This window comes from Perissodus microlepis, chromosome 1, assembly GCF_051167445.1.
Source record: "Perissodus microlepis isolate ML-2025 ecotype Zambia chromosome 1, ASM5116744v1, whole genome shotgun sequence".
In the NCBI taxonomy this organism is placed as follows: domain Eukaryota; kingdom Metazoa; phylum Chordata; class Actinopteri; order Cichliformes; family Cichlidae; genus Perissodus; species Perissodus microlepis.
In genome coordinates, this window is record NC_140461.1 from 23,288,217 (window position 1) to 23,314,511 (window position 26,295).

Sequence of the window (26,295 nt, forward strand, 5' to 3'; positions counted from 1 at the left end):
TTTAAATAATAAAAATCAAATCTAAATCAGGACATGCTGATTTCAATATTTAGATCATAATAAATATAAAAACCTCCCTTAATTAGAGTTTACCGTTTTAGATTGCAAAGCTGGGAAAGTAATACAAACATGCTGCTTGGTCTTTTTAATGTAAATAGTCAGCCAATTACATGACAGCAACTCACAGGCATGCAGACATGGCCGAGATGACCCATAAAGTTCAAATCGAATATGAGAATGAGGAATAAAGGTGATTCAAGTGTATTTGAATGTAGCATGGTTGTTGGGGCCAAACAGACACGTCTGAGTGCTTCAGACCAGAAACTGCTGATCTACTGGGATTTTCCCTCACACACATCTCTAGGGTTTACAGAGAATGGTTTGAAAAAGAAATTATCCAGTGAGCTCTACTCTTATCGCACATTTTTTCAGACTAATGCGTTTGTAACTCCCAATGTCAAATATCCTTATCTTGACATATAATATTTAATACTGGTGTTTGCTTGCACCTGTGAATTTGTGTAGCCTGTGTTTGTGTATCTTCATGGTAAAATATCGTTCTGCAAACTCCTGCAACACAAAGACAAACACACATGATTGAGTGTTTATACGTCTGCCTGTCTGTGGACTCATTTTGTGATCACAACAGTGTCACTACCGTATGAAATAAAGACAGAAAGCGTTCCTCCTGCGGTTGAGAGCAAACTAAAGGCAAAGTTTGGAAAATCTGTGTAACTCACTGGCATACCAGCTGGTGTGATCACTCACCACATGCTCTCTTAGGTTTGCATTTTAAGTTCAAAAAGTGGTCAGCAAAATCAAATTGCAGAGCTTTGGATTTCCTAGTAGGTTTTGTAGATGGCAAATGTATTCTCTAAAGATGTATTTGTGAATCTTGAAACTGTTTTGAACCCCATTCATCCACTTTCTTAACCACTTATCCAACTCAATGTTCTGGGTAGGATGAGGCCTATTAGAAGTGTCATAGGTAAGAAATGGGTACTTTGGACAGATGGTCCATCCATTACAGAGTGAACACAGGACAACCATACACACCCATACATGCTTGTCACCTCTTATTCTGATCCTGATATAATCACCAGTTGACATAACAAACATGTTTTTGGACTGTGGGAGGAACCAGAGTGCTCAAAGAGAACCTAAAGAAGACAACTTCAAAAAGAAAGGTCATGGCTGACCATGATGTTTGAACCAGGAACATTTCTGCCATTGGGAAACTGTGCTAAACGTCCTGATCACACGTCATGCAAGGAGACTTGTGAGGCAGCTTATTTCGTGCAACATCACAATAAAATAGTCTACCTTGTGAGGGACCAATCTGTGTCCTCTCAGGAACTACTGACCAATAAGGTCACAGCTACAGTGACAATAAAGTAGACATGTTGCCTGTACTGATGCCAACTTTCTATCTTTCAAACCTCCTTTTTCTCTTTCCCATTTTTCACTTTCTGTGGTTCCTTAAGTTAGCTGGTACACACAGATAGACTAACGGTTGCCCTTTTCCTAAAACCTTTGAAGGAACACACTGCAGGTGGTTCTGTGTAACAAACCAGCTGGCTGTTTCCAGGAACACAATTGCAAGCTTGCTTTACTCAAATGAACAGGCTTTACAGCTCCTTCGTCAAAAAGGAGCTGTTTACACCAGTCAAATCAACACAATACTGAAATATAAGTTAGGTACATTCTTAAGAAAGCAAAGGTGTTAAATCCAAGCATGCAGCTCCTTCTGTTTAGAGGAAGAATGGAGAGAACCCTCGGCAGACCTCTAGGAGGTTTAAAGCATGCCGGCCTCCTGCAGTCCTCCTGCAAACACATTCAACACTCCGCTCTGCACTGTTTTTAATTCAGCCCAGGTCTCACGAGGAGGTGAACAAGTTGGATATCTGCCAGGTAAATCATTCAAAGTAACAGCCCTGAACCATCAGAGAACATTATCCTCGAGTGCTGCAGGTTTTTTCTTTCACCGCCTTCACTCTTCACTCTGACTTTGTTAGTGACGTGTGTGCTAAAACCTTTTATCCAGTGACATATTATGTGACAAAGGGGACAGTGGTCCCTCGTCCATGTGGAGGATGTGCCCATAAATCTGCCACCTTTACTGTGCAGTTTTCTTCATTTCCTTACGCTGACTCGTGCAGTTCCCTCCGCCGACTCGTGCAGTTCCCTCCGCCCTTGCTCTCCATTTGTTGCTAGAAGCTTTCAGCCAGAATCCTCATTGGCAGTGCGGCCATTCTGCAGACTTTGCCACTCATTTACAGATTGATTTTAGCGTTAACGACCACCTCCTTTGACCCACGGCCCCTAACACACTCACGTCTCCAGTGTGGGGCCTCTGCTGTAGCTTCAAGATAAAGCACTTGCAAGCTGAGGTCCAGATAATCAGTGTGTGCAACAGATGTGATTAACTTCTGATCTTGTGATCACATATTTGTTTGCTACAGTGTGAGGGGTCGCTCTACCCCTGGGTTTATGTTGTGCTTAATATGTGTTTCAAGACTAATGTGCGTTTGCACTTGTTTCACTCAACCATATTTAAATAATGCAGTTTCAGTTCTTTTCAAAGCCGTCAATTTACCAAACAAATCACTGGCAACTGAAAAGCAAACATGTTAGTTTGCCTACAACCACTGCAGAAGGAGGACTGCTTGCTGTGTGTGTGTCAGTGGTAAACAATGACGCAATTACAATCTGCACCACTGTTAACAAAACTGTATAATCAACATTTTTTAGGGATCTCGAGATGAAGCAAAGGTGATATTTCTTACAGGACAAAGTACTTCGTTGACTGAAGTTGACTAATTGTGTCATTTTGTTTCTGATATTTATTTAGGTAGAAGTATTTAGTTGGATTTTAAAGCGGCTTTACATGATACCCTTCCCTTTATCAGAGCATCATGTCCTGCAATTTTTACTTGAATACTTGAATTTTTATACTCTGAATCCTTCAATAGAGAAAAAATAAGGTTTAAAAAAGACAAACGGCTGGTCTGTTGCGTCAGATAAAAAGCTCTTCTTTGCTTATTCGTTTCTGTAATCTCTTATCAGTCGACAGTCTTACATGAGTGGGGGCCTTGGGTTACAAGAAGACATGAGTTACTGTTGTCACTCTGACAGTATAAAGCAGAAACGAAGACATCCTAGTATAACCAGCGCTGAACATGAATAAACTGAATTTATTTGTATATATTTTGCATATCTTATATTTCTATTGTCTTTTATTGTACTTAGTGTAGTTTATAGCTGTTTCTATTGTTTTGAAATTATCATTTACTCTACTTATGTATTCTGCGTGGCATCTGTGGACAGCAAAGAAAGAATTTCACTGTACAGGGGACTGTTACAGCGTGGTACTCTTAGAGGCAGCGGCTGGATGGAGCTGTGATAAGCTCTAAGAGGCAACGGACAAATTCTTGATTTAGAAAATGGCCAGAGTAGTTCTTGGCAACCTGCTCTATCCTTCTCAGACAGACGGTGACGGGGGGGTATGAGTGATAGTCTCTGACAGATATCTACATGGGGAGATTTGGAGAGGAGAAGAGGTCTGCTAAGGTTAAATTTCAATCCAGCTCAAGTCTGGAAAAAGAAAAAAGCAAACCTTACCCTGTGCACCAGTTATATCACATAACCACCTCGCAAGGCTGTGCTACATATTAGATCGCTCTCAAAAGAAAGACCAGTGTGCTCCACACTGCACAGGATCTAAAAAGAGCTGCTGAGAAACAACACACTGGTTAATCGTTAACACTAAAGGTTTTTTGTTAACATCCTACCTCTGATTAAGTCAAACTCAGTCTGTATCCAAAGGTCAGCATCCAGGTACTGGTCACTGTGTAGGAATGTTAAATAAACTTGCAACTACATGATGACCAACAAATGGTAAAAAAAAAAGAAAAAAGAGGAGCGCCATCTAGTGTTGAGTAAGGATAATGTTAACAAACCCTCATAAAAATACCACGGCGGCTTCATGTGGATCTTTCCAGGGGTCACATTGCAGGCCTCTCAAGAAGCTCACGTTAGTCATCAAACATTTATTCAGGATGAAGAACTGAAATCATTGCAAAACAAATCAAAAAGTCACTTTAAGTGTTTTCCAGAGGTGAACCCATATGTGCCTTAGGTTGGTGAGTGAGCTGAAGACACAGATTTACTGATAATAAAAAACACACAAAAAAAACCCAAAACACAAATAAAATGTTTAATGTTTTATCGCAATACAAGACAGTTCAACGCTACAAGTTTTACATTGCTTGTTCCAAATACAATAAGACAGCTGTGACTAATGTATACAAAGTGCCACTACACTGTAATACATCATCCATAAATGCTGAATTTCAGATGAAAATACTACATTGAGGTTTGGAATCTGACAGTTTCATTTCTGGCTTAAAGGTCCGCTTAACAGAAAGTGTGTGATGAGTGATATCTTGATTTCCCGAACTTTGAGAAGAAGCTGAAACACTATGAACTGACAGATCAGTCTAAATGCTTCTTCTCAGTGAGAAGCCCTTCTAGGTTTAAGCATATGCATGTTTGTAAAAATCAAATCCCAATGTCCAGTTTTACAGTTTGATCTCTTACACTCCTGCTTATCCTTGTGCCATTTTTCTCTCATATTTTCCGTAAGCAGCTTCAGTAATCGTACTCACAAACGCAACGTGGCTGACGTCTGTGACATTGCATTGTAAATGAAAGTGTTGTTAAATGGCACAAACTGGTGGCTGATAATCTTTATGGCCTCCTGAGCAGCTGATCCTAAAATAAAACGTAATGAAAGATTTGAACAGATATATCTTACTTATCAGCACTGTTTCACAAAGAAATGCTGTAGGAATCAATCGAAACTTTACCTCCCAAAAATGCAGAAACTGTGTGTGGCTCTGCCGCTCCATATCGACAGCTGCAGATGTATAAACAGAAAGTAAATATTTGCTTATGTGTTTTTGAAACAATTACTCAAAACAGCACATCCAGCTTTGGCCTCGACTTACAACTCATGGATATAGTCGTCTTTGATGTTGACATTGAGGCTGTACTCCTGCAGTAGGCTGTTCACACAGGCCTTCAGTTTGCTAATGTCTTCCTCCACCTGGTAGTTATAAACGCCTAAAGAGAGTAAACACAAGGGGATAAAAAGACGTGAGAATAAAGAAATCAGTTCTGTTTCTGTATTCTGGCATCAGCAGGAAGTAAAATCAGACTGTAGCATACACTTACTGCCCACTTTGTTAGGTACAGCTGTTCAACTGCTCATTAATACAAATATCTAACCAACCAGTCACATGGCAGCAATTCAGTGCATTCAAGCATGTAGATATGGTCAAAGTGAATTGCTGAAGTCCAAACTGAGCATCAGAATGGGGAAAAACAAAGGGGCTTTAAAAGGGTGTGTCAGCTGCTGATCTACTTGGATTTTCCTGCACAATCATCATAGAGGGTTACAAACAATGGTTTTAAAAAAAGAAATATCAAGTGGGCAGTAGGCTGCTGATGTCAGCAGTCTGAGGAGAATGGCCAGACGGCTTCAAGCTGATAGAAAGGCAATGGTAACTCAAATAACCATTAGTTGCAACCGAGGTATGCAGAGAAGCATTTCTGAACACACAAAACTTCAATGCTTGCAGCAGATTGGCTACAGCAGCAGAAACCACAGCGGGTGCCACTCCTGTCAGCTTCACACGGGATCTCCAACCGGGGACAACTGAAGAGGTTCTAACATGTTTCCTGGTCTGATGAATCTTGACTTCTGTTGCACCAAATTTTGAATCTAGCAAACAACATGTAAGCATGGATCCATTCTGCCCTGTTTCAACAGTTCAGACTAGCGGTGGTAGTGTAAGCATGTGGGGGATATTTTCTTTGGCACACTTTGGGCCATCATGTCAATATGATCAAAGATATCTGAGGAAAGTTTCCAGCACCATTTTGAATCTGTGCCATGAAGAATGAAGACATTTCTGAAGGCAAAAGAATTGTCCAACCTGGTGAAAGCATGGTTTAATAAAAGACAAGAAGTATTCTCGATAAACCCTGCAAGCCTTCCCCCCCCCCTCTTTTTAAGACTGTAGCTTAGATGCTGACTGTATACAAACTGGATGAGATTCTTAATGTTGCAGCAGCTATTCTTTTCTTAATGGTCAGTGGCCACATTAGTATGTATTTACATATCCAAAGCTTCATCAATATTCCTTTCCTCTTTGAGAAAAGCTTAAAGCACTTCATACCTGGGTAGCGAGAGTGCTGCTGATAGAAACGATCAACAGCTCGAAGCATGAGGTAGAAGACCATCTCGCTATCTGGACTGTCCATGCAGGAGGCTGTGGGGAGACAGCTGATGTTAATACAAAAGTAGGCTTTGTTGCAACAAGAAGAACATGAAGTGACTCCAACATAAAAGAGTTTACTCTAAGAGAAAATGAATCCCCAACTTACTGATTTCATCTTTGTTTACTGTATCCACACTATATTCTTCAGCCAGAGACCTGCAGCACACCACCCGCAGAAAGGATGCATTCTTACCTAAACACAAATATCTACAGTTAGGAAATGACTAGCCTCACATGAAGCAGGTGTCACAAAGAGATCATACCACGGTTCACTTCCAATGAGTCCTTAGAGAGGAAAAAGTAACAGAATAACACATGCTGAAAATGGCCAGGCTCAGAGGAAATAGAAACTTAAAAAAATATCAGTAAAGCAACACATGACAGACTTTAATTTTTACAAATGAATGTATGGCACTGTGCAGCTTTGTTTCACATATGACAATGTTAATGTCATATGGATGTTAATAAAGCTCACTGGAGGGCATTAGTAAAATCAATAATAATTAAATTACCATGAATAGTCATATCTGAAAGCCATGTTATTTGAAGTTGATCAATTATAACTAACTTCCAGGTTTTACACAACACAATTAAACGGGGCCCAGCTGAACAGCAATAAAAACTGGGCCCCCTCAAAAACACACATGGTATTTATCTCTCTTTTGACACGCACGCACGCACGCACACACACACACACACACACAGAGTGAATGGTCGTTGATAAAAGAACATAGTGCTTACAGAACAGTTTGATGTCCTTCTCAGGAATGCTTTCTGCTGGCTAGTGGAAAAAACGTAAGCAGAATTAAGTACTGTAGGAATCCAGTTTTTAGTCAAATTAAATGGTGAAACTGTCATACTGAGCATGTGAGGGCAAACTCTATAGCTCAATCATATCATGACTCCCTGCCAGACTAAAGAGAAAAGACACATGATGGAGATATTAGGTTCTAGTAGAAAAAGCATTAACCAAAAACTTCATCACTCTTGGCTTTGCTGATGAATTAAACTTATTTGGATGGAGATGAAGGATCTACAAATGTACCTGTGATAAAAACATGCTGTGATATGACTTTTTTAAAAAACTGTACCATATACTTCTCCAGACTAGCATATTAGTCTGATTGCTGCACTGTTTTAAGCACACTAGATGTTAATTTCATTATGAAATTAAAATTAAAATTAATTTTTTATTTATATAGCACCTTTCAAGACAGAATCACAAAGTGCTGCACGTAAGATTACAAGTCATAAAAAGATTTTAAAAAGAGAAAATAAAACAGGCAAAAAATTAACCAAAAGCAGTTTTAAAAAGGTGAGTTTTGAGTTGTTTTTTTAAAACAGCTACTGAGTCCGCAGTTCTTAATTATGCATTAAATTTAGAAATATAAGCTTTATACTGACTCCACAGCTTTGCGCCATACCTTTCCAACAGACTGTAACAGAGATTCTACATGTTTAGAAACAGCTGCTGCATCCTGCATGGCCTTTTCCCTGTAACTGTAATAAAACACAAATAAGAAGTCAAACCACCCACAAATGGCAAGTATGTATCAATAAACGCAGAACTGTTGAGTTGATTTCTGTTGCTCTTGTTTAACTAAACAGTGAGCACCCACATATTTCCCCACTTACACATTTTGAAGGTTGATAAACTTCTGAGAATCTGCAATCATGTCAGGTATGGTTCCTCGTACGGGTAGGCTTCCATTTCCCTCGTTGTGAACAAATTCTTTGACAGCTCGCAGCATCACCCAGAAGGATGGACTCTAAACAAACACATACAAGAAATACTTCACAGATTAAAAGCAAACACCTTAAAATATGTATTTTTTTTTTATAGGAAAGATTGGGCAAAAATTACAACCTGTGCTGTGATGTTTTTACACTGCTCACTACTGAAGATGTCTTCAACAGCGCTAGGAATCTGCAGATGCAAGAGATTTCACAAGTCTTAATAGACTAAACTATGGAGGGTTGGGGGTTAAAAGTGAGATATGCTGTGTGGGACACAAGATAGCTCTTAAGGAAGCCAAGAGCTTTTAAATTTTCTCACCTTGGTAGGATTTAAAGCAGTATTGACATTCTTAATAGCTTCCTCAAAGTTTTCCTCATCCTCTGGAACACCATTCTCATTCTTCCTGATCCCTGAAAAAAACAAACAAGAAATAGTATACATAAAATGAAGAGAAAAAGTCCACAATTATCTTCACAGGTCCACAAGTACCTTCCCGAATGAGCTGTCTGAAGGCCGCCTTCTCCTTGTAGTTTTTTGGTGGCTGACCATTATGCTACAATGACAAACAGCAAAAGCAGAATTAGATTCTTCTGCACAGCAACAGAAATGCTAAAGAAGCTGTCAGACATTTTGGCACTAGAGAAGCAAAAGAAAAATGTAATACTGCACCTCACTGAGCCATTTCTCCAGGTATTTAGCAACAATGATTATCCACGGTGTGTGACTGTGATCCTACGGATTAAATAAAGAACAGAAAGGAAGATGATTAGATGTGTAACCCTGGCATCATTTGAATGATGTGCATGCACAAATGAAACACATACCTTCTTCTCCATGCTGTCAAGATCATATGACTTAATGTGGTTCTGAAATTCAGCATAGGGTTGGTCCAACCTTAGATCCTCCAAGGCATTGTCTGGGTGAGATTCAATCACTGAAGAGAGATGCAGAAAAATTCAATATTAGTGTCATGTCAGTACTCTTAAATATACTGTGTAACTTGTGAAATATTAATACATAAATAGGCTATGTTCCTACCAAGTTCACTGTTCACTGAAAAGTGAACTTATCGGGTTAGACATACCAACTGTAGAATGCCAAGACTATAAAAAGGATTTAAAGAAGAAAACTGCTGCTAAGAACAACTTACCTGTATGCTCCTGCACCACCAGTCTCATGTAGCCAATGAGGCCGTAGGTCTTACAGACTAGGAAAGGTACAGAGGCACTCCAAAGAACTGAGCCGAGCCTCAAACACGTGCTGTTGGATTGAAAAGATGTGTAAATATTTGGACAGAAAATAAAACCAGCAAGAAAATTAAGTCAGTCCTGAAACTTTCTGCAAAAAGAGTTAACATTTTACATAAAAGGAAAAAGCATATATTAAAAGCAGCCTGACAATGATGTTTAATTTGATTGGAAAATCTTGCAATAGATATGTATGAACGTTCTCTAAGAATAAATGACTTATGGACTGCCGTAGTTTTCTTCATCAGCTCTTTGTTACAGTATTACAGTACAGTGGAAAAGGCTTGAATCATTCTGCTTCCAAGGAATCAGACTTTCTTGTATCTTTCTTAAACAATTTCCAAATCATTGTAGTTGGACCTATGAAATGCCAAAGAGAACACAGTTTGACCAACATAAAAAAATGTTTTTGAACCACCAAAGTGACTTCAAAAGAGCCTAAGAGTCCTTGAAAAGTGCCGAATATGTCCAGGTGGAAGAGGGCAAGAAGTGACTGTGACAGCAGATAAACAGTATCTGAAAGTCATATCCTTAAGAAATAGGGAAAATTGGCATCAGCTTCCGTTCCTCATATTTCAGTGTGACAATGATCCCAAACACACTGAACTGTAGTAAAAGCAAAACACACAATGAAATACTATCAGTTGGGGACTGGCTTACCCCGAGCCCCGACCTCATTATTGAAGCAGTGTGGGATCATCTTCATCATTCAAAGCTCTTCATCACCATGAACAATTTTTTAATGTGCTTCTAGAAGCCTGGAGAACTATTCCTCAACTACTTAAAGAAATGACGAGAAAGCTTACTTAAGAAAGTTCAGGCTGTGGTGAAGAATAAAGGTGGTCATACCAAATGTTGACTTTCAAGCTTGTTAGAATTGCACAAACTGTTTTTTCCTTATACATTGCATTTCTGTGTATGTTTGTACATTGTTTCAAAACACTGCACTAATTTTCTATTTTCCCAGCACAGTATAAAGAAATGACAGGTGGGTCAAGATTTTAGCACAGCACTGTAAATGAATGCAAGGATTAAGATGATCTCATACCTTTCTGGTAGCTGGACACCAATGACTATGGTAAACCTGTGGAAAAATTCTGAATCGTTGTCCAAAAGCTTATCTGGACCCTGCAGGTGTGACAGAAATTACAAGAGGCTTCAGAGTGGCAAAAGTCATAAATTCACAAACCATATGTTTCATTCATCTGAATCAGAGTTAGGTTTATTGTCAAGTTTGTGGAATTTGTCTTGGTGTAATGGTGGAGAAAGATCTTCATTTCAACATCACAAACACTGCGGATGTTTTAAATTTCTACTGAAACATTATTAAGGTTTTGAAAACAGCTGGAAAAGTTAATGTGGTTAATACCGGCATGTTGTCAAATAATTTCACCATACACTTAACTATTGCTCAGACATTGACCAAGTTGGTAAATCTTGTTATGATCTCATGATCTTTAGCTGAAAACAAAATAGCTGTGCAACACATTTAAATAAAAATAGCTGGATACAGCCATAGTGATAAGTTACATGAAATTCATTTTGGTAGTTTTTTTTGTGTGTGTAATCATGCTGCCATGTGATTACAGACAGTACACGTGATTACAAACAGTCAAGACTGCCTTGGAAGGGAAGCAACACCAACCTCCTCGACAAAGTTTCCAGAGACATCACTGTTCAGCTCTTGCAGCAGTTCGGTGGCAGCCTGTGCTCTGTTCTGCAGCACAAAAAGTACGATAAGAACTCGAACAAATATGGAAATACACTGCGTACTTCAACAAAAGAACAACAGAGCTGTTGGGAGAAAATGGAAACTGCCAACAACGCATACCTTTCCAATGCTGTCTTTGCTGAGGAAAAAGCTGCAAAAGGAGATTAAGAGGTCAGCTGCAAGCAGGCAAGTAAAACTGATAGAATAAAAATACTTTTAAGCTAAACATGACCACTTACTTGTTTCCAACATCTTCACCTGTGACTGTGTGCCCATCTACTATAGTGAATGCTCCAATACCTGACACACAGAACAATTCATTCAGTCAGATGTTTTCACCATCACCTGCAGCAAGGTCACTAACACTGAGGAAAATCTGTTCACCTGGAAGTACGAGGTTCTTCAGTATCTCCGTTCCCGTCGCCGTGGCGTTGATGAGACACACGTGTGCATTTTCCAGTGTTTCCTGGCCGTGGTCACCCCACAGCCTGAAAGCACACAGCACAACACGGACATTTGTTGCCATTTATCATCACTTGCTATACAAACACAGTGAGCTACTTTTCCCAGAATGACTCGGCTGCTGGTAAGAAAGATTCACCCTCATCGACAGCCCTGTATTATTACACCTGTTAAACCATCAAGAGCTGTTCATAAATACGTTCAAACAGGGTGACACCTGAGCCCTCACAGAAACAAAGAGCATAACATCACATCAGTCACATCACTCTTACGGCTTACTAATGTATTAGCTCGCCGTAAGAGCATAACATCACATCAGTCACATCACTCTTACGGCTTACTAATGTATTAGCTCGCCGGTGCTTATTTCAACTGCAACTCTCATAGCAAGCTAACGCTAGCTAGCTTCAGCACTTTTGCCCCAACAGCGTTGCTGCTGTGACCTCTCATGTTTTCACACGCTTAGCGAGAGGGATGTTATTTCTTTGTGAAAACTACGCTGCTGTTTAAACTAACCTGAGCTGCCGGTCGTATTTTTGCTCTTTCGATGCTTTGGTGGATGCCATGATAGCTATGTGTTGAGTGACGTTAACGAACGTAAATTGACTTCCTCAGCGCCAGATTCGACACAAAAGTGCCCGCTCGAAAATCCGCTCTTGCACTTTCGACACAGATCAACAGCGTTATAATTAATATTGTGTTAGAAATAACATATTTAATGATTCTAAATCTGAATTTTATTCACTTTTATATTTGTATATTTATGTTGTGCATATTCAGCAGACCGCCTTATATCTTTTTATCTTTCTTCTCACTATTTTCTGTTTTGTTTTTTCCCCTTTGATTTCGGGTAGCTATCAGGGATTTTAATGAATTTGTCTGTTTAGATGTAGTAGTTACAGATGACACATTACACCTCGGAAGCCCTTTTTGTTTGCTATGGTGATGAGCAGGTTGACAGATGAGGTCAGGCAGGAGTCTCTGTGGACTATGCTGTTTTCAGATGACATTGTGATCTGTGGTGAGAGCAGGGAGATGGTGGATGAGAGCCTGGAGAGGTAGAGGTGTGGAGAGAAGAGGAATTAAACTCAGTAGAAGCAAGACCGAATACATGTGTGTGTGTGAATGAGAGGGAGACTTTGCACATGCAAAGAGTAGTGAAGTTACATGAGTTTAAATACCCAGAGTTTAAATACCCGGGGTCAACCAAGGTACCAAACAAGTGCGCAAGAGAGGTGAAGAAGAGAGCGCAGGCTGGGTGGAGTGGCTGGAGACGAGTGTTGGGGTGATTTATGACAGAAGGATAGCAGAAAGAGTGAAAATGAAGGTTTACAAGATGGCAGTGAGACTTGCTGTGATGTATGGTTTAGAGATGATGTTACTCACAAAAAACAGTTACAGTTTTATTACCTGAAAAGTAATGCTACAGAGGAGTTTAAACAGAATTATTTGCACAGTTAAATAGTCTTTTAGTCTTTTAACTTAAGTAAACTTATTATTAGTGCAACCTGTGTAAAAATCTAAATGTATTTTCAATACCTAATACCTCACTCATATAAAATGGCTTCTGTAAGAATCATACAGATTATATCACTGGACCATGCAGGTGTTTATGATTGTAATTACTTGGGACTTCCTGGGATCTATAACAATTATTTAAAAAAAAAAAAAAAAGTAACTAAAGCTTTAAAATAAGTGGTATAGAGTATAAAGTATTCTTCTATATAATAGATTATTACAAAATATAGTATATAGCTTAGAGTATAAAGCTGAAGCAGAAAGAAATACCTAAAGAAAAAAAGGGGGATTACAGTACATCTGTATGTTAGTAAAATACTCAAATGTGACATTAAACTTCTACGGGGCCAAGGTTTCGGATGAATAATAATACATCTAATTAAGAATTTGACTTTTTTTTTTATTTAATAAAGATCCCAAACCTACAAGCAGCAGCAATTAACAAAAAAATATTTTCCACAACCTAAATAATACTGATTTGGCATGTCTACATCATGGAAGCAGTGCGAGGAAGATTTCTCAAAGGGCACCTTTTAGTAGATCACATTCTTGATTTCGCTTATTTTTCTTTTTTTTCAACGAGGTGTCTTTTCAGCGTGCAATGATCGTGCGCGCGCCCACACGTGTGGGCGTGGCAAAAACAGGTACCTTCCCCTTTGCCAGTAAACTTGTTGAACAGCTGTACCCGCTGATGTCCCTACCTGTCCTTCACGTGCGCAACGAAGTGCCGCTTGGTCCGACTGGAACCTGCAGACAGGGACAATGACGGGACATCACTGGGGATACGGGAAGGAGGACGGTGAGATGTTCCAACATGCAAGCTCCAGGCACTGTTTTCCTGCGTGGCAATTAGCAATTTAACTGGAATAAACGGCCTGTTTGCGGTGCTTCGTGTTTTACTCAGACGTCAAAGACAGCCTTTAAATCCCGATTAGCCCTACGCTTAAAGGGATAAACGGTTTCACCTCAACCTGACAGTCCAGTCGAATTTGCCCTGAGTTACAGAGAGTGTAATATTTTTAATTTTGCTCTGTCTAATGTTCTTAAGCAGACTTATTCTGTGCTGTGCTACATTGCCTTAATGTTATTGAGAAAGTCTATCTGAATTCCCCGATACCTGTTTAGGACCAAAGTTTTAGGTTATGCCACCAGCCTTTAGTTGTGGCCTGGAGGGAGAAAGCTTCATTAGTTTAGTTGCAGGTTTATTGTTAGGTGACACACTAACAGATCTGGTGCAGATTATTGTAGTTGCAGAATTGTGTGTGTTGTAAATGTGTTTGTTTTTGATTATATTTGTTTCTCCCATAGGTCCCTCTTCATGGTATAAAAACTACCCCGTTGCGGAGGGGAACCGGCAATCACCAATTGATATCGTCCCCAATGAGGCGTCACATGACCGCGATCTAGGCCCTATAATCACAAACTATGACCACTGCACCTCCATTAACATCTCCAACAATGGACACTCCGTAGTTGTGGAGTTCAATGACTCAGATGATCGTTCAGGTGAGAAAATTGTGCTTTTGTTTTGTTTGTTTGTTTTAAATTCACTTCAACGATATTCTCATTCCACTTTACCTGTTGTAGTGGCAGGGATTATATGTGTTACAAACATGCCCATATCTGTTTTAGAAGTTTATATAACTGCCGTGTAACTATAATAGCAGCCGAAGACAAACTTGATCTTCAGTCTGACATCTGCTGCCAGTTACATGAGGGGGAAATCTGTGCTAAAAGTTTACTTCCAGTAATCCTTCCCTTGATTTCTCGAAAGCAAAAACCACGTGTAAAGCTGATTATTATCACAGTTTGCAAATAAGCCTCTTATTATGCTGCAGGAAAGTGCAAGCAGCACTTAACTGCATGACTGTCTGTCTGCTGGACAAGAAATATAATGATGTTGGATGATCTCAGTGGTTATGATGACAATATTTGTCTTTATCACTGGGTGGATCTGTGTTAACCAGCCTGACATTAGCATGAACGATAAGCTCGGAAAAGTAGGCTGTTTTGCTCTGACGGTTATCACAAAACAGCCAAATGGCTGTTTGCTGAAATATTGATAATAACGATGAAATAAAACACCCTCAAAAAAACTGCCATCAACTACAACCTTAGCACGATTTCTCTGTATTTCAAATGTTCTGCACAAATCCTCTAAACCCGTTGTTTGTTTGCCATTACACATCTTCCTCAGAACTCACTTGGATGAGTGACAAAACTTTTGTCTCACTGAAAACGCCACATCCAGGTGAACAGAATCAACATTTTGGGAATGCCAAAAACAGTTATACTGAGACAGGTGCACACTGTTAAAGTTGTTATAATAAAACAGAATTATAATAGCTAACATGATTCATAAGTGCAGGTGGTTTATGCTCTTCTTTCCTCAGACAGATATTAACAGTAGCGTTGCGAAGGTCAGGATTTACAACAACATTGCTACCTGACTCTGCACATTATTCATTTATACATATTTATCACTACAATGTAGATGGTGTCAAATGATATCTACATATTATTAACATTAATATCATATTGTTGATCATTGTTTCACATTTTGTGCCACTCCTACACAGCTAATGTGACCTTGAATCATCTGATCCTTTTTGTCACAACGATGTCAGCAGCATCACAATGAATAACAATCATCATAACAGTGAAAAAGTCCACATCCAGCAATGCATACCACAGGCACAAAGCAGTCTGCAGGGTCTCCTGTTCTCATCGTGGCATAGATTAAAGTTACTATTTACCCTTGTTAAAACTGAAAAACAAGTTCAAAATATCCTAATCTTGATTTTGCATGAGACTGGCAATTTGCATCTGAAGCTTAAGCTGGTGCCACAGAGGTCTGTGATAGGTGACATTGGAGACTTTGCTTCTATATCAGCGTTGACTGCAAAATACGATGATTTGAAACCTCCTGGGTAGGGATGGGTACCGGTATCCGGTGCCATGATGGTACCGGTTCTGACATAAACGGTAGTAACCAGACCGAAGAGCAGCACACATTTCGCTGCTTTATTTCGGTGCCTTTTTTTCCTGAGATGTCATACACTTTGGATTCCAGCCAATCATTTTACCTTTGCAAGCGTAGTAGGTGGGCCCAGGTACATACGTTCTTTTAGAGCAGAGCTACAGATTAAAAATGCCCAAGGCGAAGCGGTCAAAAGTCTGGCTGTACTTCACAGCAAAAGATGCAAACTCAGCAGCCTGCAACAAGTGCTTTAAGGTGATGCTGTGCAAAGGAGGTAACACCTCAAATCTGATGAAACACCTGGCGACGCATAGCGTTTTTTTAAAAGCAGAGAAATGCACCGTATTTCATAGCTTGCTGCGAGACCTCACATTGAGCACATCTACTGCGGGTGTGGTGCCTGTTATCGGTCCCGGAGTTAGCAACATCCCCCAAGAACCCGAAGAGGAGAGTCCTGGCCCCTAGCCCTGCCAGTGTAGCAGAAATGATGACGGATGATGATGGCAGCAGCAGCCGTTCTTCTCTGGGTCAGTAGCTTAATGTTGTTCGTGTGTAATTTACATTGAGTAGGCTAACCACGTTATTAAATTAATGCACGTAAGGTGAACTAGCAAACACCGTCGTAGTTACATGCGGCTGTCTTCTTGTTTGATGGCAGATACTCCCTTCACCCTGGCCAAAAAGGCTAAATAAACCAAAGAAAAAGTGGGAAACAGCGAAACAAGAGAGGTTTTTGGACAAAGTTGGTGTTTTTTTTTCCCCATTGATTAAGCACTGCTTCCAGTCAAGAGTGATACTATAAATCCCCTATAGCTGCAGAAAAGGCTGACATTGTTGCCTTTTTACAAAAAAAAAGATAAACATAAGAGGTTTTTGGACAAAGTTTGTGTTCTTCATTCTTTAAGCACCGGTTCGAGCACCGTTTAAGCACCGGCACCGTTTCAAAAGTACCGGTTTGGTACTGGTATCGGATGAAACCTAAACGATACCCATCCCTACTCCTGGGTGTTGACTAATGATGTCAGATGTTTGTGTGATACTACACAAAGGATAGTTTGTGATATGTTCTCATGAAATGACATTTTCTAATGCCCTCGCAGATATTCAAATTCACTTTTATTTTTATTTATGCATGCAACAAGTCATTTTAGACATAGTGACATAGAGAAGGTTAGATGGAGCTGAACTAAGTCTACATGGTTCTAGAGAAAGCATAGAACATGTATGAGGACAACAAGGCAGCGGTGAGGCGTCTGCTAGGAGTCACAGATGGATTCAAGGTAGATGTGAGATTACATCATGGATTGTCTCCAAACCCCTTCTTGTTTTCTACACTGATGACAGGTTGACAGATGAGGTCAGACAGGAGTCTCTGTGAACTGTGATATTTGCACAGTTCGCAGATTACATTGTGATCTTTGGTGACAAAAAACAGGACTCAGAGCTGGAGGTGGCAGTACGGAAGATGTTAAGATTTTCACTGAGATTATACCATATGAGAATCAGAAATGAGTACATCAGAAGGAAAGCTCAGGTTGAGCATTTTGGAGACCAAGTTAAAGGAAGACTGAGATGGTTTGGGCATGTTAAGAGGAGGGATAGTGGTTCTATTGGACCAAGGATGTTGAATATGGGACTGCCAGGCAGGAGGAAGAGACCTTAGAGGTGGTTCATGAATGTCGTAAAAGAGGAGACAAGATGTAAGTAGAGCAGAGAGAAGCAGAGCTGTAGCGACTCCTGAAAAGAGCATGCAAAGAAGAACATTTTAGGGCTCTAAATTTTGTGAGGCAGAGACCTGCGGAGAGAAATCAAACAACAAAAGGTATGGGGAAGTGCTTGCATGTAAACACCAACACTTTTTTTTTTTTGTTTACCTCTACAGTACATCTCTCTGTATCTCCCACAGTGATCAAGGGAGGCCCACTCGATAACCCCTACAGACTGAAACAATTTCATTTCCACTGGGGTGGAAAAGGACATGAAGGCTCTGAGCACACTGTTTCAGGAAAAGGCTTTGCATCTGAGGTCTGTTTCTGTTGAGTTTAAATCCTTTATCTCAGCATCTGATGGCCAAATGCAGGTTAAGAAAACTTGTATAATTATAATAGGGTGTGTGCACTGGTAAAAATGTATATGGTAACAGGTGGTGGTGCAGACTTTCTTCTATCTTATTTAAACTACAGTGGCAGGTTTACTATAAAAAGATCTTTATACTCATAAAAGATACTGATATTCTCTTATTTTATAGCGCACAGAAAAGGCTGCAATGTGGTATGCATGACTTAATTTATTTACCTTATTTTTCTTATTCTTTTTGTTTCCTCGCTTGTAGCTTCATTTAGTTCACTGGAATGCTGTCAAGTACAAAACGTATGGAGAGGCATCCACTGCGCCCGATGGTCTTGCGGTTCTTGGTATCTTTTTAGAAGTAAGACATTTCTCTCAATCCCATCTTCTGTCCTCATGCCCGATAATGATAGTATGAAACCATCTTAGTGCGAGTTAATAATATGTGAGAAACGTGGCGCATGTAAAAATATATCTCTGTTATGTAAGACAGGTGATGACCACAGATGGCTCCACATGATAACGGATGTTCTGTACATGGTGAAGTATAAAGTGAGTAGCCTAGCTGTGATTGTTGACTTATTTTATTGCATATATAAAAAAAAAGAATGGTCTGTGAGTTGCATTTTTGCAGTGTTGCAGCTATATTGTCTTTATGTTTCAGGGCAGTATCACAGATTTCAAAGGTTTCAACCCCAAGTGCTTGCTTCCCAGCAGTCTTCACTACTGGACCTACCTCGGCTCTCTAACCACACCTCCGCTACACGAGAGCGTTATCTGGATCATCCTGAAGGAGCCAATCGAAGTGTCTGAAAAGCAGGTGAGTGCTGCAATTGTGACCACTTTACACACCCGGTTTCTAACTTAGGCAGTGCTTTTGTTTTGCATTAGAAATGTTTTCTGTTCTACAAAATGGAGGTGGAGAAGTGTGGCTATATTGTCATGACATGATTGTGTTGGGGATGAATCATTAACAGTAAATGAGTCTATACTCCACCAATAATCTTATCTGTAATAGATAATGATTATTCCACGTTCTGTTATACAGGGAGTGCAGAATTATTAGGCAAATGAGTATTTTGTCCAAATCATCCTCTTCATGCATGTTGTCTTACTCCAAGCTGTATAGGCTCGAAAGCCTACTACCAATTAAGCATATTAGGTGATGTGCATCTCTGTAATGAGAAGGGGTGTGGTCTAATGACATCAACACCCTATATCAGGTGTGCATAATTATTAGGCAACTTCCTTTCCTTTGGCAAAATGGGTCAAAAGAAGGACTTGACAGGCTCAGAAAAGTCAAAAATAGTGAGATATCTTGCAGAGGGATGCAGCAGTCTCAAAATTGCAAAGTTTCTGAAGCGTGATCATCGAACAATCAAGCGTTTCATTCAAAATAGCCAACAGGGTCGCAAGAAGCGTGTGGAAAAACCAAGGCGCAAAATAACTGCCCATGAACTGAGAAAAGTCAAGCGTGCAGCTGCCAAGATGCCACTTGCCACCAGTTTGGCCATATTTCAGAGCTGCAACATCACTGGAGTGCCCAAAAGCACAAGGTGTGCAATACTCAGAGACATGGCCAAGGTAAGAAAGGCTGAAAGACGACCACCACTGAACAAGACACACAAGCTGAAACGTCAAGACTGGGCCAAGAAATATCTCAAGACTGATTTTTCTAAGGTTTTATGGACTGATGAAATGAGAGTGAGTCTTGATGGGCCAGATGGATGGGCCCGTGGCTGGATTGGTAAAGGGCAGAGAGCTCCAGTCCGACTCAGACGCCAGCAAGGTGGAGGTGGAGTACTGGTTTGGGCTGGTATCATCAAAGATGAGCTTGTGGGGCCTTTTCGGGTTGAGGATGGAGTCAAGCTCAACTCCCAGTCCTACTGCCAGTTTCTGGAAGACACCTTCTTCAAGCAGTGGTACAGGAAGAAGTCTGCATCCTTCAAGAAAAACATGATTTTCATGCAGGACAATGCTCCATCACACGCGTCCAAGTACTCCACAGCGTGGCTGGCAAGAAAGGGTATAAAAGAAGAAAAACTAATGACATGGCCTCCTTGTTCACCTGATCTGAACCCCATTGAGAACCTGTGGTCCATCATCAAATGTGAGATTTACAAGGAGGGAAAACAGTACACCTCTCTGAACAGTGTCTGGGAGGCTGTGGTTGCTGCTGCACGCAATGTTGATGGTGAACAGATCAAAACACTGACAGAATCCAGGGATGGCAGGCTTTTGAGTGTCCTTGCAAAGAAAGGTGGCTATATTGGTCGCTGATTTGTTTTTGTTTTGTTTTTGAATGTCAGAAATGTATATTTGTGAATGTGGAGATGTTATATTGGTTTCACTGGTGAAAATAAATAATTGAAATGGGTATATATTTGTTTTTTGTTAAGTTGCCTAATAATTATGCACAGTAATAGTCACCTGCACACACAGATGTCCCCCTAAAATAGCTAAAACTAAAAACAAACTAAAAACTACTTCCAAAAACATTCAGCTTTGATATTAATGAGTTTTGTGGGTTCATTGAGAACATGGTTGTTGTTCAATAATAAAATTATTCCTCAAAAATACAACTTGCCTAATAATTCTGCACTCCCTGTACAGCCACTCAGAGACATCATTAAGTAGTACTCAGCAGTGGGTAATGACTCTGGCAAAAGCTCTGTTTTACTAAAGTAGAAGATCTACAATTGTTGCTTCAGAAGAAGAATATCAGGTGTGATCGTTTTTTCATAGCGTTTAGTTAAAAAATGAACGTATTAAACAGAACCGTGAAACTGTCAGAAATTGTGACCTACATTCATCTGTAAGCCAGTATTGCTTGAGGCATTGAAGCGCCAGTTGATCACTCAGTTGTGACATCCACGAGTCTTCGTCTGTATTATGGTTGGCTATGCTCCACTGGTCTCCAGGGAGTGTATAGAAAGAAAAAAATAGCCTTTAGTGGGAGTGGGGGAGGGGTGGTCTAGCACATAAGCACAGAGCCCACCACCCCTTCCCTTATCAGAGTCTTTGTTTTGCGGTCCTGGCAGTGTAGGGTCCGACCTGGTAACTCCAATGAGGCAGTGGATGTTTGGATGAAGCCAGGACTTACAGTCAGCAGACAACACCTCCGGACAAAGTGGTTGTAGTAAATCTGGCATTGGTAAGGAAGAGGATGGAAGCGGTGATTTGTGTTGTTTTCGCAGCTGGAGTGATAGCAAGCTCTCCATCCCTACTTTTCTCTTGCGTTTCCTCTCCCTGCGCCGTCTGCATTGCTTGCTGTTCCCGACAATAAACCACAGAGGACACAGTGGTCTTGCAATCTCAGGTGGGATACTGTTGGTCCAATCCGAAGTAAAGTCCAGGTTCAAAGCTGAGACAGATGTCTGTTAGTTCCTGAAGAATGAAAGTGATCAGTACATTGCAGGAAGACTCAACGAAAAGGTGTAAAAACATAAAAGGTGCACAATAGTTGGGAGCGCTGTGCCGCTGCATACGTCCATATGTGCTGCCATCTTTGCACCAGTCAATGTTTCCTTTGTTTTCAAACCACAGTTCAGCATCACTGGATCATGGGTCCATTCCTGAGAGCAGATATAACAAATCTCGAGTCATAACTTTAGTCTTAATCTTAGTTTCCTACAAGAGAATGTGTATGTGAGGTTTGGATGGTTGTTGGGGTGAAGGTGGGGCTTTCTTCTCTGCTGTATCATATGCATAATTGCACTGGTTTTATGATGCCGTATTTTAAATTCCAGAGCAAACATGTTCATCGTGTTTATCATTCAAGAGGCATGCCACACATGAAGTTGTTTTTTTTTTTTTTTTATCCACGCCTCTTAGCACGGAATTTAATCAGGAAGTTAAGGTCTGATAACTGCAGGATGTCAAAGTTAACTAACTGGATGCCTGCACACGCCTTCCAGGTCCCCCTGTGAGTCTCTTGTAGCCACTGCTCAGGATTATTCTATTAATTTGTTGATTTTTTTCCCTTTATTTTCTCTAGTTGTCTGTTTTGCAAATCTATAATTGTACATGAGGAACTAGAGGTTTTATTGGTGGAGGCACTGTGGGTGTTGGTCATGAACTATCTATAAACCCATATCTGTAGCATTGCTTGGAGTGAATGTAAGCCAGGCAACTGGCCCCACAGACTATAACTCCATTCCTCAAGCCTTTGATCCCCTCCAGCTGATTATCCTGATGGATGACTGGATGGGTACAGGGATTTAATTGAAAAATGCTTACATGGAGACCCAGCAGGGAAAAGCCCTTATATAATAAGGAATTACTCCTGTAGGAATTACTGTTTTTCATTTCCCTACATAATGGTAGACACAGAGTTAGAGAGGAAGTGCCAAACTCTAACTTGGTTTTGTGGGTACTTTTAAGTTTAGGAAGCTGTTTTATCTGTGCCATGGAGCTGTATTAAAACTCATCAGTGAGCCACAGCTTTGCAGTGAGAAACACTAGAAGGTCATTAGAAAGTTCTAAATTGATCTAAGCTGATCCTACGTGTGTTCTGCTGTCAGTGCAGCATCAAACCGCCTCTAAAAAATTTGCTAACCCTGCTGCTGTTTGAGTAATTATTGCAGACAACTGCCCAAATGCTGTAGGCAATTGTTTACAGAAATCTGTTTTTGAATTATGACTACAGTATAAGTGTGCTTGGAGATGGGAAGCCAGGTTTGCTTTAGAGATGAGCATATGTTGTTGATTATTGGACCTTTCATGGGATTTGTTAAGTTATACTCTGCATATTTGTCTTATTATAGCGTCTAATATGGAGAAAGGGTTGTGCAGGAAATGAATGTTTTTTCCAGAGTTCATGTTTCTGTCCCTCTGAATGCAGCTGGGGATGTTCAGAATGCTTCTGTTCACCGAAGAGGACGACAATCAGAAGATGCGGATGGAAAACAACTTCAGGCCTCCCCAGCATCTCAAAGGGAGGAGAGTGCGTTCCTCCAATTAATATGACCTCTGGATGTCTGAAGTCATAAATAACCAACGCTGTTTTTAGACAACAGTAACTGCAATAACACGAGAATACTTTCACCTCATGATAGCTTATCCTGAAGGGTTTGTGATTGTACGTAAAACAGAAGTAAAACGTTGCAATAATTGTCATCCCTGGTGGTGTACCCCCCACCCATGTGAAACTTTAATGGCAGTAGAGGGGCCCCAAAAAAAAGGATTTTGTTAAGTTTACTAGGAAGTAGAGTAAAACCAGCATTTACAGTCATTATTATCATTATCACAAACTGTAAGTTTAATAGGTTGCACCAATACTTGAACCAACGATTAAGGAAAACAAGAGGGCACAACAACAAGCACAAAGCCTTTTCACTCCTTTTATCATATATACCTGCTAATCCCATATCGTTGTAGTCTGTAGCTGTTTCCAGACTAATGCCATATCCCTTTGCTGTCTGCAGATCTAAACCCCCCTTACTGATTGCCATTGATTCCTTGTTAATCCAGCCTATTGCAGGTGGATTCCCAGTCCTTGTGGCTATAGATTCCTTCCAGTAGGGCCAGTGATGCTTTTATCTCAACTGCTCTGTGGACCATAATTGAGTGCATGAAAGTCAGGCTGTTTACAGTCCACAAATGCAATTAATCCCAAAACATGGTAACTGTTAAGGTCTTATTAAACTTCAGGAGTCCAAACAAGGCCCTATTTAAAATCTTTGATGATCTGTGATGATCAGATCATTATTAATTCTGTCGGCAGCATCACACCATGTTTATTATTGTGCAGGATGTATTATTATTATTACACCTGTGAACCAGCAACAGGGGGAAAAAAGTTATAGAGTTCTCACCTAAAATCTGTGTTCGTGTTCACCATTTGAGTTGCTGTAGCAGTTGCGTAACTGTAACCATTTACCTGTTATCCAGAATTAGGTGGAGTAATTAAAGCAAATGTTTAAACTCTATCATTGATTAGAAGAGGCAAAGGTTCAAGGTAATTAGTAGCTAGGTTGTAGAGCAGTGGGAAATCTGGGCTGTGATTGGTTAAATATTTACCACCTGTGTTGAAGATGTCTAAAAATACACTGCTTTGAACAACTGAAAATACAAAATGTTAAATACTATAATGTTAAAATGTTAAGAATCAATGTATTAGCAAATATTTTGTAAGGAGAAGGACTTAATGTCAGAATATATGTAATATATGTTTCTGTATGTATTACTACCAGACTGAAAATATAGTACAGCAATACATAAACGTGATAACCACCATACTTGGAGAAGTCCAGTAACATTTTAGAATACAGAGCCGAATTGTTTTGCTGTCGTATATTTATCGACGTATATTTATGGTCCCTAGAATTTAGCTACAATATTTGTCCAGCAGATGGCAGGTTTGGCTGTTTTATTAAAATTCTAGACTGAATTCTTATTTTTCTGCTATTCATCAAAAATATTTTCATAAAATGAAATTTATATTTACATGTCTGTTTAAACATTTAAATGGTTATTTAAAATATGTAGCTGTTCAAATACTGCTTTATTTAATTTAATGTATCATTAAATAAATGCTTATTTTTTTTCTCCTGCACCTTGTTTCTACATTCTTAAATTGTTATTTTCTTTCTCAGATTTATTTTATTCTCATTCAGATTTTAGTTACCTATTTATTTGATCTCTAGCATATTCAGCTTGTGTTTATCGTCCTGCAGGTGGCAGTGTCTGCTCTCATTTGTATCAAACCCAGTAGCTACTGATTTGTTTTACACTGAACGTGATAAAAAAATTCACAGAAAATAAATAATTTACAACAGTGCATAGAAACCAATGGTTAAGTAAATTAAGTGATGCATTACTGGCAGGAGAAATACAACATTGTCATCAATGGCATATTTCATCTTACATTGGAGAAAATAACTTCGATAACACTTGACCTTGCCATTGCTGTCCTTTTAGTCACTGTGTAGGTGTTCAAGAGGTTGCATTACCTCACCTGGTTTCATTTCCACCTGATGTCTATGGAAAAATTCTGCCTCCTGGCTAATGAATAAAAAATGAGAGTAGGCGTATGAAGTATATCTGACACATATTCTCAAGTAATCCCTCAAAAATAGCATCAGTGAGCTTTATTGGGACTGAGAATACCTGAGCGGGCACATCATCTTCAGCCACGATCGATGTGCCATGTAATAAAATACTACAGTCAGACCTCAGAAATAGTCGATCACATGTATTTTTAGCACCAGGATATCTACTTGCTTGTCATAGTGATTATTTTGCCAGACACAGCAACATCTGAGCAACACTGTGAAATACAAACCCGCGGGATAAAAAGTTGTTGTTCAGGCAAAAGAAGAAAGTTGTCTGGAGAGTGTCGTGACAGTCCATGTATTTGTGGAGTACAGAGAAATGTGCGGTGCTGGGGCCAATCATCAGTATTGTTTTATCAGTGTCAAAAGTATGTTGACACATACTTCTTTGTTAAAAAGTGGTACTAGTAATAAAATGTACATACAAAAACTAAAGGTATATGTGGTAAAAGTGGCCTTGTCGGTGTGCTTGTACTTAAGTGTATTGAATAAAGTGCTTCATGAACATATGGTTAAATGTTTTGTGCTATATACATGGAAGCACATTATGTATCTGGTTTAGTGTTTTGGCTGCTGTAACACAGGAATTTCCAGAGTTCTCAGGTAAATAAAGTATTTCTCATCTAATCTTACATCATGATTTATTATGCAACTGTTTTCAAACATGCATGAGAAACATTTTATATACACTTAAAATCTTTAACAATACACTATTTTCAAAAGCTCATAAGAGAATCTGTAAAACACTATGTTGCTTGTCCAAAAAGTGTAAAGCATAAAACCAGAGCACACAATGGAGTATTTTCTATTAAGTGAAGCATTAAAATGTAAAGACTCAAGAACAAATGAATGTGTATGTTTCACCAAAACTTAAGGGTCGCACAGCAGTTTGAGAGAAGCAGAAAGAGAGTAAGGGATAAACAGAGGATGTTATCATTTTGGACAATGGTAAGTGAAGCATCCAGCGTTTTTGGAGCCTGGCTGACATTAGAGGGTAAAGGCTTCTGCTGCTCTAGCTTGTTTTTTATACTGACTTTCTTTTAATTTATTAACCTCTTTCTAATTCTAAATTGCTATACAGCCCTTTTTAAAATGAACCAGTCTTGTTGCACTGTTACACAGCTGTGTTATGATATAAATTAATTCAGTCTGTAGCAAACCTAATATGTACCC

At 39.6% G+C, this 26,295-nt stretch overlaps 2 protein-coding genes across 2 annotated transcripts; one reads left to right on the forward strand and one right to left on the reverse strand.

Moving 5' to 3' along the window:
- Positions 1 to 4,202: 4,202 nt before the first annotated feature.
- On the reverse strand, positions 4,203 to 12,128 carry nae1 (nedd8 activating enzyme E1 subunit 1). The gene is made up of 20 exons (XM_084936266.1): positions 12,019 to 12,128; positions 11,425 to 11,528; positions 11,280 to 11,340; positions 11,161 to 11,191; positions 10,975 to 11,046; positions 10,378 to 10,457; positions 9,233 to 9,342; positions 8,907 to 9,016; positions 8,752 to 8,814; positions 8,572 to 8,635; positions 8,401 to 8,492; positions 8,212 to 8,271; positions 7,980 to 8,113; positions 7,769 to 7,844; positions 7,086 to 7,125; positions 6,451 to 6,537; positions 6,243 to 6,335; positions 5,010 to 5,124; positions 4,869 to 4,918; positions 4,203 to 4,773 (listed from the first exon to the last, which is right to left on the reverse strand). Exons 1-20 carry the CDS (start codon positions 12,066 to 12,068, stop codon positions 4,664 to 4,666), a joined length of 1,602 nt encoding a protein of 533 aa, XP_084792392.1. The 5' UTR covers positions 12,069 to 12,128; the 3' UTR covers positions 4,203 to 4,663.
- A 1,503-nt stretch (positions 12,129 to 13,631) lies between these two features.
- Positions 13,632 to 25,231, forward strand: ca7 (carbonic anhydrase VII). The gene is made up of 7 exons (XM_084936276.1): positions 13,632 to 13,819; positions 14,329 to 14,526; positions 17,907 to 18,025; positions 18,333 to 18,428; positions 18,557 to 18,619; positions 18,732 to 18,887; positions 22,911 to 25,231. Exons 1-7 carry the CDS (start codon positions 13,783 to 13,785, stop codon positions 23,028 to 23,030), a joined length of 789 nt encoding a protein of 262 aa, XP_084792402.1. The 5' UTR covers positions 13,632 to 13,782; the 3' UTR covers positions 23,031 to 25,231.
- Positions 25,232 to 26,295: the final 1,064 nt, after the last annotated feature.